General features: G+C 46.5%; 1 protein-coding gene across 1 annotated transcript in view; it reads right to left on the bottom strand.

Annotated features, from left to right (window-relative positions):
• LOC308063679 (hydrocephalus-inducing protein homolog) overlaps positions 1 to 3052 on the bottom strand; it is a gene marked incomplete at its 5' end in the record, with an annotated part of 100414 nt that extends 97362 nt beyond the window's left edge. Inside the window, 2 exons of the mRNA XM_080386980.1 lie at positions 1977 to 2096; positions 3044 to 3052. Of these exons, the coding sequence (XP_080243106.1) occupies positions 1977 to 2096; positions 3044 to 3052 (129 nt within the window). The remainder of the gene's footprint in view (positions 1 to 1976; positions 2097 to 3043) is intronic.
• Between the last annotated feature and the right edge of the window lie 10424 nt (positions 3053 to 13476).

The following is a 13476-nucleotide window of genomic DNA, read 5'->3' as shown; positions in this document are numbered from 1 at the left end:
TTTAGGGGGCAAACAACTTCAGGCTGCCGTGCAGTATAAGATTCAGAAGAATCTGGGAAACCAGCGCGAAAACTCTGAGACAGAGCACAACACTGCTCTGCTTTTCTGCAGGACATCACCAAAAGCCAACAAAATTAGAATAGAACACTGTCTCAGGATTATCATCTCTACCTTTCTGTATTTAGAACATACCAAGGATTTTCCTTAGAGCTGATCTTACTTTTACACCCACGCTCTCCAATGGTTGAGGTCTTACCGGCTTCAAAACTAGTTCGGTTTGGAAAAAAACCCACATTCACACATTGCCTCCCCCTTTACAGGGCACGTAAATCCCAAGGTGCAGCTGGACAAGTTTATTATTCCTTACTGGGAAGGGCAGAAATGTTATGCAGATGTTCTTTTCCACCCGAGGAAGCATGAACAGAGCAAATCAACTGTTTGCCTGTTGGCTGGTACTTGGCAAAGATAACCATTTTGAAGTGCTGCATGGATAATGGAGCAGCTGAAGCCAAAAGACTCAGTGGGAACGAAGCAGAGAGTAGGAAGAGAGAAACTGAGGCACATTTTAATTGGGGAAGAAGATACCTACAGCAAGGGGTGCCCAAAACCCAGTGCAGACCACACCAGTGGCATTCCCTGGGTGCAGGCACCCATGCCACATCTTATCCACGTTCCCAAGTTAAATGCCAGACCAGGAATGGTGCAGTACTCTCCAGGAATAACTGAGGGACCACACACGCATCCTTCCTAGCCAAAGGGTCTTCCCTTTTCGCCCACATCCCTGTCAAAACCTGTTCTCTCAGGAGATTCTTGGACTTCTCCCGCTGTCCTTCCACCCGCAATACACCTTGGCAGCTTTTTTTTGTTGTCCACCTGTTTGTCCCCCCCAGCAGGTAAATCTGGAAATCTGGGGGGAATTCACCGGCTCTTGCGCACACTTCCATCTTCCCATCCCACCCTCCCCTCACGCATACCTCTTATTCTTCATTACAGAAGAGTACCCTTAATTACACCTCTCTTCCTGACCTTTCTCTGCTGCCAGTGCACTTACTGCTACAGATCAAGAGAAACCCTTGCGTGTAGGAAAGTGTGCAGGGAGAGAACACCGAGCTCAGCTCCTTTCCTCCCTCTGCCTTTTCCCACCAGCTTGCTCTTGGCACATGCCTCATTCCAGCAAATATTTCCCCAACTGAAATTCAAAAGGTCTCAACTTCCCTCTTTACAGTGGAACAAAACTGCTGACATTTTCCAACTTTTCCATTTGCAACTTTCTTGGGAAATCTCAAAATGATCAGGTTTTTCAAGCAAAGGTGGAGACCTCCGAGGGCACTTGACTCTGAACGTGCTGTGGCTCTCCAAAGGGAAAACAGAGCATCACGTTGCCTCAGAAAAACCTGAGCAGAACCCAATTAAGCTTAGCAGGAGCCTGAAGCGGCACCTAAAGGCCTCCCACTGCTTCTGCTACATCAGTCTGTTTCCACTGCTGTTTCAAAACACCTTTCCTGAAGCGCTGTTACCACTAATTATAACTTACTCCAGCATAAAGTGGAGAAGACCCCACCCCGAGCTCTGACAGCCCGTTCAGCTCTCTGTGCAGCTCACCCAGAGGCAGAGGTGCCCTGTGGAAACCAAGATTAACCACGGAGCCACCAGGACGCGGTGCACACTCGAGGGAAAGCACGAGGGCAGGGAAGAACTGTACAGCCCTCAACATTCCCATCCGTGCAGGGCTTCCACGGGGAAAGGTGCTGACTAGAAAAGCTCCTTTCAGCGAGGTACTACCAACACACAGCCAAAACCAGGGCAAGAAACCTCAGCATGGCAAGATTTCCACCATCTCGCAAAATAAAGGTGGCGAGACCTTTTACTCTGGATGCGCTGTGCTGCAGCAGGTGACTGGCTGTGCTGTGCACCGCGCGGACAACACTGCTCTCCAGTTCCAGCACAGGGTTAAACTTCCACATCCCAGCACCTACCTTGTCCTCATTCCTCAGAATCAGTGGCACTTCATACACCTCGTAGGGGACGTAGCTCTGGAATACCACCTCTGACGGGAAAGGCTGGAACGAGTGCTGTTTCGGGGAAGGTGCCGAGAACTGCAGATGCAAAACAGAGTTTCAGCCGCTGGGAGAAAGATTCATCAATCAGAGAATACTACATCGGTCCCCAGTGAAGTACAGTCTCCCGGTGAGTACGCCTGCCCAGCTCACGCCAGGGGAACGGCAGCTCACCCACCTGTGCTCTGAGCAGATCAAAAGTTTCTGGGCCACACCGAGCAGGCTCAAGCGAGCAGCTCTTTTGCTGGCCGTTTCTCCAGGTTTCCTGCTCCAAAAGGCAAGGCAGCACTTACCTCCGGCAGAGCGCTGGGCTAACAGTCACACAGCTCCAGAGCACTTACTGCGAGAGCCGTAAGCACTCGTGCAGCAAGTGAAAGCCAAGAATTTACAGGAGACTCCATGGGAAACAGTCTGGGGATTATCTTTACCCTGAGACAGTGACCAAGTCCAACCCATCCTCAAATCTCTTTTTTGATACACAGCCTAGAAACCATGAGGAAGAGAAGACAGGCCAAAAAGGAACACCGCCGTTAAGAAAGCAACAGATGAGGTGATAAGGTTCAGCTCCTTCCCCAGCACTACTGCGCAACTTGAGTAAGGCTGGACTTGGCATCTCCTTTTCCCATGAGCTCTCAACGGATGCTTCATTGCAGTCCATTATTGCCATGTCAGTTAGTACCACCACCGAAGCGTGCCTGACGACACACAGAAACAGCAAACGCTTACAGCGCAGAGGCATTACTTGGAGAAAATCCCTCCCTGCTTTGTCTCCCCCCTTCCAGCTGAACTCTTCGCACTCACAAGACACAGGCACATCTCCTGCTTCTGCACAGCAGTCAGGGTCGTGCTGAAGCCAGGAGCCACAGCACCCGGCCAGTTCTGTGCGTGCTCGTCCGAGGCGTTCCCAACCTCACACGCTGTCTAGGGCAATCCCCAACCAATTTGTTACAGGTCTCTTGCTGGCACTTTTCCACTCAGCAGCCTACCTCAGTCATCTACCCCTTTGGAACGTGCGTTACACTAAGCAGATGTGTAAGAAGAGCAGCTTTCAACATACGTGTAAGCAAACACTGATCCAGATAAAGCATACCCGCTCCCCTCTGCCCAGCACCATTCCCCTGTGTGCCTGGCAGCCTGCAAAATCTAACACCCCGTAAGGGTCCCACTCGTCGTTCCAACCCAAAGCATTCATGCAATTGCTTGAGCTACACCTTGAGTAGTTACCGTAGGCCCTCAGCCCCCAAAGGCCAATGCAGCCACCACTGAGGGCATCCGATGACCCCAAGCGTTTGACAGAGACTACACCAAACCAAGGGCTGCCTATTTCAGCAGGAGGGTGGGAAATTGCAAGCTTGCATCCTTGTGTCCCGCCCCAGCCTTCCTCCAGTATCATGCTTTAGCCACAGAAGCTCGTCTCCAGCAAAAGCCACCAACTTCAGCAGAGGTGCTTTATATGGGCTTAGTGCAGGCCAGGACTTCAACAGCTCACTGGGGGAAAACGTTTCACCTTTCCCCCAGCAGAAGGAACTCCACCACCACCAGCAGCAGTTTGAAACGACAACAGGACTTAGTCACCAAAGTATTTAGATAAGCTGGAGGCAAGCCTGTCACAAGCATAGGCCCACTTCAAATGTCACGTCAAACAGCAAGGAAAAGGGCAAGAAAAGGCTACCTTTTGACGGGAGGCTTCGCTCACGTTGAGAAGCTGGGTAATCTGGGGCCGCCGCATGTCCCGAGTGCTGGCCAGCCTCTGCTTGGTGCTAAGAGTCATCTCCTTCAGGAAGGCAGAGGGAGTCAGCTGAAATGCAAAACACCAGCAAGAGCTACAGAACTGCCTTCATTCAGAAAGGCTTTTCTTGTTCAAGAGCCACTGATCAATAATTTGTGATCACAGCCACTAGGATAGTCCTGGAAGCCCCATAATTACCCGCTGAAATATTTAACATCAGTAAATTAATGATAGAGAGCGGAATACACATGCTCCAACCAAGTGGCTCTGTCCCATTAGCTTCTCCTTTGTGATTTGATGTGACATGTTGGGGGATTTGGCTCTTCGGGCATTTGTTTCCTCTTCAGATTTGCTGGATTGAGCCAGTGACCTTTGAAGAAGGTCGGGAGGAGTTACCAGCAACCCCCTAACTCCATCCTTGCACAACGCTTACAACCACCACACGCGTGGAGACGTCACTGCTGGGTGAGTCAGAGGAAAGCAGAGAAGCAGTGTTGTGCCAAGACCGAGGTGGAGAGGAATGGCTCCAAGTTTTAGTTATCTCTTTTGAATTAGCACTTGTTTTCTCTGTTCTGGCCTCCGAGACCCCTCCACAGAAGTATGCAGAGAGATCTCCTCGACAGAGCCTTAGCGCCAGGTCGCCTTCAGCCAGGTGAGCTCTGGTCAGCAAAGGACGTCTGAGGATGGGAAGGAGGAATTGCCCTGACTCCGCTGCTGCCTGCAGCGCTGGGTCTGTGCTCTACACGGGATACGGGACAGAACAACTGGTCTGGAACCTGTTCCATCTGGGACCAGCCATGCCTCTCAAAGCCTTTGGGCAGAGTTCAAGCAGCCCACCACATGCCCAGCTGCCTGCAGGGCAGGTATGGTCAGAGCAGCGCTGGCAAGCATCCCGACGTGACAAAACATTGCTGCCCACACAAAGGGGACAGAACGAAGCACACGCTCACGCTTCAGCTATTCCGGTGCAATGCCCGGTACGTCCATTTAAATTGGCTCCGGTGGCACATCCAGACAGACTCTGGGCTTGCCCTGAAGCAGCACACAGTCCATCCCCTACTGCACCATGATCGCCACCTCCGACAGAAGCATGGCAGCAGAGAGACGGGGAGGTGGTGTCCAGCTTCACAGTGCGGCCAGACAACAGGAGGGGCAGGTAGAGGAAGGACGCGGGGGCAGTTTCCAGCCTTACACAGCTCCTACCTGGCCGCAGCAGGTACTTACAGTTGCAGGCTTCTCTGTCCCTCTGGCTAGCTTCAGATTACGAGGCACTACCACTTGCCTCGGGAATCCACCAGCCATCCTGGAGGACCCTGTGAACGAGCAGGGCTTTCCAGTGGCCATGCCTCAGTTGACCTGCAAGGAACAACAACAGGACTTTGAAAATCCAGAATCCCCTCCATGGCAGACCCAAAGGAGACAGCTGTGTCTCCAGGCTGTAGCATCCTTCATAACTGGACAGCAGGCGGCCTCCCCACCCTGTCTCATCATTAGACCATGTTGAAGCAGAAGAGTGAAGATTGATAGAAGTAAAACCCCACAACAAACATTCCCTGAGCCAAAACAGCCTTTCACAAGCCACACGCACACATCAGAGCCTGCTGGCATTTCTCACCTTCTCCCCCCAACTTCCATCTGTTTTGGAACTATTTACTGGAATTTTTATCCAAATCTCGATTAATACCCAAACTGTCCTTTATTACTCTTCAAAAGTTTTTCAGTGGGAACAAAAGGGAAATGTCACTTCACTGCTTCATTTTGCAAAAGCAGCTGACCCAATGCGACTCTGCGCCTGACCCTACTAAGCGCTCAGATTATTAGGAACAACCTTAAAGCCGGGGATCGCTGCTGCCCCGAGCATGAAAATCAGACGGCTCTCCTACTTTGCAAACCAAATGCCCACCCTTTGTGCAAGGAGGTTGGTGATGGTTTTAACTAATGGAGCACAGAGCTCAGTACTCTGATTATCAACTATGGTTTCTCAAAGCTAATTTGGTTAAGTTGCAAAAATGATCCAGCAAATAGGACTCCCTCCAGGCATGAAATTGCCACAGTGACCAAGAACCTTTCTCCATGGAGAACAAGGGCCCCTTTTTTCACTTATTAACACCCAAACTCAAGGCTCCCTACAGGCGTTTGAAGCTGTAACAGCAGAAAGAAAAGCATGAAACCATTCAAGCTGCATGAGCAATTAGCTCAAATAGAAACGCAACGTATGTGAAAGCAGGGCCACTTATAGGCTATCCTCATGGCAGCTCTTCTCCAGCATCCTCATCCTGCAGGCTGCATGGGTCAACAGGTCCATGGGCCGGTCTTTTTCTACCACCAGCCTGCTGACGACCTCTCCATCTGCATCTCAAAAAGTGTGGGTGCAAGAAAGGGAAAGAGGAGAAAACACCCCCAGAAAGTGGGTCTCAAGCACCGACAAAAATCAAAGAGAGGTCTGTACAGCACTTACTAAGCACTACTTTGGGCTAGAAATCATTTCCCCTCCCTTCCTGGCTAACTGGACCAAGGGACGGATGGATTTGCCCACTTCTTATTTTATGGGACTTGAAAGACCCAGCACTACCCTAACACTTTTTGACATCCCGAAATTAAGCAAAAACTCACAGATCCCAGCTTCAGGTAAATTCATCCAGACACTGCAGACAAGCTACTCATTTCTTTAAGGAGTACAGAAAAACCTCCACGCTGACTTACAAAGCAAGAACTTAATTCCTATTTTGCTTGCCTGGGGAGGACCCCAAGCATATCAACGCAAAAGAGAACAGGCAAATCACCGTCTTGCCACAGCTCCAACAATGCCTTTGGGGTGTCCTCTGTTGTTGCACCTGGTGAGTAGCCACCTATGAGCTTGTTCCAATTAACCGTGCACACATCTACACACACGCCAGCCGAGGGCATCCAACTTACAAGGCCATCTCGGCTGCCAGGGAGCTTCACGCATTTTCAGCGCAGCATACGGCATAAACAAACGCTTCCCATGAGACTCACGGCCACAAGCAAACCAAATCAGCACATCTGCTCGGCAGGGAACCAGGAACCCTCCGCTGGAAAACCAGCATACATTATCTGGAGCTTTACAGTCCGGCCAGGGAAGATAAAAGCTGGCTCTCCAGCCAGCTAGCTTGTGGCAGCTCACTGCAACACGTGTCCCACATGTTGTCCAGACACAAACCTGAGCAGGAACTGCAGAGCTCAGATATGACACCCCGGTGCGCTCCAGGCTCCAAGACAGACGCGCTCTAAAGAAAGGGAACCGGACGCTGGGTGATGCTTCCTGCCTCAGAAGGCAGAACTCCAAGACAGACGTCAAGGTGAGACCCATCAGGGCTCTCATGCTTGGCCTCAGATGCACTCACAGGGCTGCCACCACGTGCTCCTGCCCACCGCTCCCCCACCTCAGAAGCAATGCCAGAGCCTCCCCGGCTCGGCACAGAAGTGACTCCTGCCTGCTGCAGGCAAGCAGCACAGCTGGAGCCAGGCTTCACACTCAGAGTGTTACCGAAATCCCGGAATGAAGAACTTATCGACACCAATGTGATGTAGATAAGCAGACACTTCTTTATTAACGGCCGGGTGCGTGAGCGAGTCCTCTCACGATCAACGCACACCAGGTCCCAAAATCAGATTCCATATAGAGAACTTATTCATACATATTCATTAAATATTCATGCATAATCCTAACATTTCCCATAGATCATTAACATACTCTCCTCCTATATCCGCTTCTGCGCAGTAAAGCTTAGAAAGGTCTAGAAATGGGTCTGGGGTACGATTTGGGTAGGTGGTATATGAGTCAGTGGTCGCGATCTCCCCTGCCGGAATTACCTTTTACTAAAGTTCACAGTTTCTTGGCAGGCACCTACAAGCTGTTCCAGTCGACTCTCCCCAGTTCCCATTCATCTCATATTCTGACATTTCAATACACCTCTGCGTACAGAAGACTGGTTAAGTACAAAGGAACCTTTCAACCCTAGAGTTATTACCTAAGTTTTAACAATGGTTCCAGCCCCTTCTTCTAGCCTTGGTACAGGACGTACAGAAGATCTCATAACAACTTTTACTGTGCAGCTATAAGTTTCATTAAAAATATTTCTTATCCTTCTATTTTTCAATTTTATAAAATGATTTTATAAAATCAATTAATCAATCAAATAAAGTCAATCAATCTTAACTTATTTACAAATTGATAACAAGAGGACTTGACAAAGCAGCCGCAGGTGCTTAGCAAGGGAAACCGCTAGCTGCAAAGTGCCTTCATGGAGCTGCATGGCAGAAGCCACATGGAACCTGTGCAAAGCCTGCAAGCACCTCAGCATGCAATGCTGGCATCTCAGCCTGCTCTCAAACCCAACCACCCTGCTCCCACACTCAGCTGCGTCCCTGCCATTGAACTCCTCTGGTTTTCCAGCCCAAACCTTTCCGCCCTCCCAGGGAGATGGAGAAGGCCAAATCCATTCCTCAGCCCTGCTCGTCAGCCCAGACAAGATTTTTATCGATTTGTTAATAAGTTAAGATTGATTGATTTTATTTGATTGATATTCAAGAGATATTCAGAGGAAGATGACAAATTGGGTCGGTTATTAAATGCGAAGAAAAACTTAGCTGGATGGTGGATAACTCCTAATGGACAGGTAGTAATTCCACCTCTTGTGATGAGAGAGATAATTCAAACGAGACATCAAGAATGTCACTGGGGAGCAGAAGCCTTAGTAACATCTTTACGAAAGCCAGTAATATCAGTTAAGATGTTGGGAATAGCTAAAATGGTAACTGCAAAGTGTGAAGTATGTTTGAAAAATAATCCAGTGATTAAGAAAAAGGTTCAAATGGGTAGACTGAAATCTGCTGTAGAACCTGGAGATTATTGGCAAGTAGGTTTTTCAGAGTTACCTAGACAAAATGGGTACCGGTACATCCTGGTAAGGGTTGATACTTGTACAGGATGGCCAGAAGCCCTTCCCTGTCGCACCACACAAGCAAAAAGAGGCTGTGAAGTGGTTATTACAAGAAATAATTCCGAGATTTGGAGTTCCTATTGGAATTTCCTCTGACAGAGGTCCACACTTTGTGGCTGAAGTAGTCCAAAGTGTTAGCAAAGTATTGGGTATTAATTGGGATTTGCATGCGTCTTGGAGACCACAATCTAGTGGGAAAGTGGAGAGGATGAATCAAACTTTGAAACGACAAATAAGCAAGATTTGTCAAGAAACCAGTCTAAAGTGGCCTCAGGCACTTTCATTGGCATTATTATGAATCAGGGTACAGCCAAAGAGTGGAACCTCAGTCAGTCCTTATGAATTATTATAAGGAAAACCATATGAGTCTCCAGAACCAAATCTAAACATACATGTAAAAGGAAAACAAGATGTGTATAACTATTTGCTTTTTCTAAGGAAAACTTTGGCTGTGATTTGGAGTGTAGTAATTTGGAATAGACCTTTACCCGTGGAAAATTCCGTGCATTATTTCCAACCAGGAGACTATGTCTATGTGAAGACCTGGGCCTCCGAACCTTTGCAGGAGCGCTGGAGAGGACCTTTCCAGATACTGTTAACCACTTTTATAGCTATCAAGATAGCTGAATCAGATGCTTGGATACATTATACTCGAGTGAAGAAAGCACCTACTCCATGGAAGATTGTCAGTCGTGACCCAGAGACTTTAAAATTGACACTGAAACATGTCTAATTTTTATATTGGATTTTATTGTGGTCGGTAGTGTTGGTAGGATCATGGGCCAGCTTGGTGGACAGGAACAAAAGACAAGTAGAAACAGAACAAGTGATTGAAATTCCCAAACAAATGGCTGAGGAAAATTTGATGGTAGGATTGATTAAAGAATTTGCCAATTTACAAAATGTCACGCAGATCACTGCTTGTTTGCCAATACCAAGGGCAGTAGGTGAATCTATTCCATGGGGAATTTTAACTATGAATTTGACTAACCTGGAACATAAAAATGAAACCAACTATTGTGAACAAAGGCCAGTGACTCAATGGTACGAGCAAGTGAAAGTCATTAGAAAACAGTGGAAAACTCCAGGTAGTCTGGCGGATTGTGAAAAATTGTTAAATCATGTTTTTACCAAAATAGGGAGATTTAAGACTGTGGGATGGTGTTCTCATGATGAACAATTTAAAATCAATGTGAGCAAAAGTGTCATGGAATGGAAGTGTAACAAAACTGGCCAAAGCACCCAATTAGTAGACCAGTGGGACTCTATATGGTCTATGTCCATATTTTCCCATTTTCAGTATATGGCAAGAACTTCTTGGTGTTTTACCTGGGATGGAAAGGTTTTTTCAGTATTACCCTGGGTTGACGATAGGTCAACTACATTGGGAGAGAAGGAAAATAAAATAGTGCCATGGTGGAAATGTGAAAAAGTGTATGATTGTAGTAATGCAGACTTAGTAATCCAAAGAATTCCTCCGTTGGCCGCTGCTTTGAAATATGGTTGGTTTTGTCGAGGTCTTAAGAATACTCTCAATTTAACCAGCACTCTTACAGTCAGAAGAGGAACTTTGTTTAGTTGTAGAAAATCTACTATTTGAAGTCCAGGACATTTAGTTTGGGCATTAAGTGATGGAACCTGGACAACACACTTACCATTAGATGGTAAGGTGAAACAAATCACTTTAGGCACGCCAACATTGTGTCCAATTTGGAAGAAATCACCATTTAAAGGATCTCTAGAGAATTTAGAATTGAAACGAATAAAGAGATCTGGGATAAATGATGATACTTGGAATGAACCATCTACAGGAGTGAAAATTGGCTGGGCACTGGAATCACTTTTAAATCCTATAGCTTCATATAGAAACAGAGTATGGCTCTATCATTTAACTGGTCAAGTGGAAAAATTAGCAAACGTTACCAAAAAAGGGTTTAAGGAATTGAATATACAATTACAGGCAACTTCCAGAATGACTTTACAAAATAGAATGGCACTAGATATGCTCCTACTTAAAGAACATGGAGTGTGTGGGTATCTCAAGGATAAATTGGACCACTGTTGTATCCACATTCCAAATGTCACTCAGGATGTGGAACATGATCTAGACCTATTGGGAAAAATTGAAGAAGAAACTGAAACAATTCAAAAGGATATGTCAGAAGATTGGCTTGGGAAAATTTTTAACAAACTCGGATGGAATTTGAGCTCTTGGATACAATCTATAATTAAGACTTTGTTTCTGTTACTAGTTGTCTTTTTGATGAGCATGCTAGTATATGCATGTTTCAAGAAAGAGTTTACCAATAGAATTGCAGTGAATCGTATGATTATGAGAGAAGTACCAACTATTTCACCAAGACATGATCCATTACCAAAATATGTTGAAACAAAAGATATATGAATAATGTGAAAGTATTGAAATACTGATTTTCAACACTTTCAAAGGGGGGAAATGTTATCGATTTGTTAATAAGTTAAGATTGATTGATTTTATTTGATTGATTAATTGATTTTATAAAATCATTTCATAAAATTAAAATATAGAAGGATAAGAAAAAAATCTTATAAGAAACTTATAGCTACACAGTAAAAGTTGTTATGAGATCTTCTTACGTCCTGTACCAAGGCTAGAAGAAGGGGCTGGAACCATTGTTAAAACTTAGGTAATAACTCTAGGGTTGAAAGGTTCCTTTGTACTTAACCAGTCTTCTGTACGCAGAGGTGTATTGAAATGTCAGAATATGAGATGAATGGGAACTGGGGAGAGTCGAACAGCTTGTAGGTGCCTGCCAAGAAACTGTGAACTTTAGTAAAAGGTAATTCCGGCAGGGGAGATCGCGACCACTGACTCACATACCACCTACCCAAATCGTACCCCAGACCCATTTCTAGACCTTTCTAAGCTTTACTGCGCAGAAGCGGATATAGGAGGAGAGTATGTTAATGATTTACGGGAAACGTTATGATTATGCATGAATATTTAATGAATATGTATGAATAAGTTCTCTATATGGAATCTGATTTTGGGACCTGGTGTGCGTTGATCGTGAGAGGACTCGCTCACGCACCCGGCCGTTAATAAAAAAGTGTCTGCTTATCTACATCACATTGGTGTCGATAAGTTCTTCATTCCGGGATTTCGGTAACAAGATCACTTCCACGTCTCCTAGCAATGCTGCCTCCAGAAAGCAAGTGAGAAAAAGCTTGATCTGCAGGCTAGCAGCTAGGATGCTTGAGAGCTAAGGAAAACCCTTGGCTGGGGGGGCTCTGCTCCCTGGGTTACAAAGTCTTTTAGCTAATGACTCATGTGCAGCACATAAGGAGCCTCTGGAGAAAAAAATTAAAAAGATCAGGACAATCTTCAAGGTGACAGAAAAGGATCTGTTTCATGATGTGGGCTCACAGCTACTACAGAGACTCCTTGAGTCAGGTTAGGCAGAAAAGAAGGGTCTGCACAGGATCATCCTACTCCCAGGCGAGTGTTTTGGCCATGAGCTACATTAAGGATAAATAAAAGCACCTCTTCTCCTTAGGGCAGCAATATTAACCTCTGAACACTGCCTGGCTCACGATACGGGCTAGGGCCGTACAGCCAAAGTATCTGCAGGCACAAGGCAGGGCTTCATGTCTTGAAAAGTCAGAAAGCTCAACCAATGCAGGCACAGAGTGGCCCTTCAGCACCCGTGAGCTTGGCAAAAGCTGTGCTGAGGAACACTTTGATGAGAGCACTTAGATATGGCCCTAAAGCATCCAAATCCCTTTGTGTGCAAGTCCAACAGCTTCCCTCTATAAACGAAACTGAACCGCTCTCTGATGATACTGTGCTCAAACAAGACAGGAAATTAAGAACAAACAGCAAAATCCTTAATGCCCACTAGGAGAAAAAGGGCAGTTTGACGGAAAGGCACAGCTCTGTCCATACAGATCCTGCAGCTGTCACCATGCCATGTGTCAGTGCTCCTGTTCCGAAGGACCCCACGTCACTCGTGCTGCAGCAGCAGCACCAGCCTCTGAGCCGGTCTGACACCAGCCGATTGCTCTCCAGGCAGAGGCTGGGGATGGACCCGCACACTGCTCTACAACACACTACGCCCAGCTTTTCTGGTAGGAGCACAGACTGGTGGCTCAGTCTTGCTTTGGCATACACAATAAATCCTCTTCTTCCTTCCGCAAAGATAAACCATCTCTCTCTGGAGCAACTGCTTAATTTGCTTTTCTATTACACTTTGCTGGAAGAGCAAGACAAGGAGATCCGTTAAAAGTGAGAATCAGGATGCTATTGAACAATTTTGTTCAGTTAAACCATCTTGCCCTGGTCAGGCTTCAGTAGCATCATCACATTTCTTGCTTAGAAATCACCTGCTTACCTATAATTACCATATCAACAGCATCTCAAGGAAGCCAGGAAAGGAGAAGCAGATTTTCCAAGACTACTCTTTTGCCCCTCCAGCCCGCTGCTAAGTGGTTGAGTGCTTTCTAAATCAAGCCTTGCTATGCAGGAAGCCTCACCTGTCACCTTTATATTCCAGTCCACCTCTAATTTATCACTTTGATTCTGCCATCCTGCAATTTATTACAAAAGCTCTGCCATAGCCGAGATAATTAATAGGAGCCTCATGTTATACCTTCCTGTTATTTCTTTCAATAAACTTCAGCTGCCAGCTGACAGTGAGAGCAACCAAGCTCACTTCCAAGGGTCTGCTGGAGATCTCTAGCCTCACGT

This window comes from Falco punctatus, assembly GCF_963210335.1.
Source record: "Falco punctatus genome assembly, chromosome: 4".
Classification (NCBI taxonomy): domain Eukaryota; kingdom Metazoa; phylum Chordata; class Aves; order Falconiformes; family Falconidae; genus Falco; species Falco punctatus.
The sequence above is the reverse complement of the archived record's forward strand: the minus strand, read 5'-3'. Positions and strand labels throughout refer to the sequence as shown.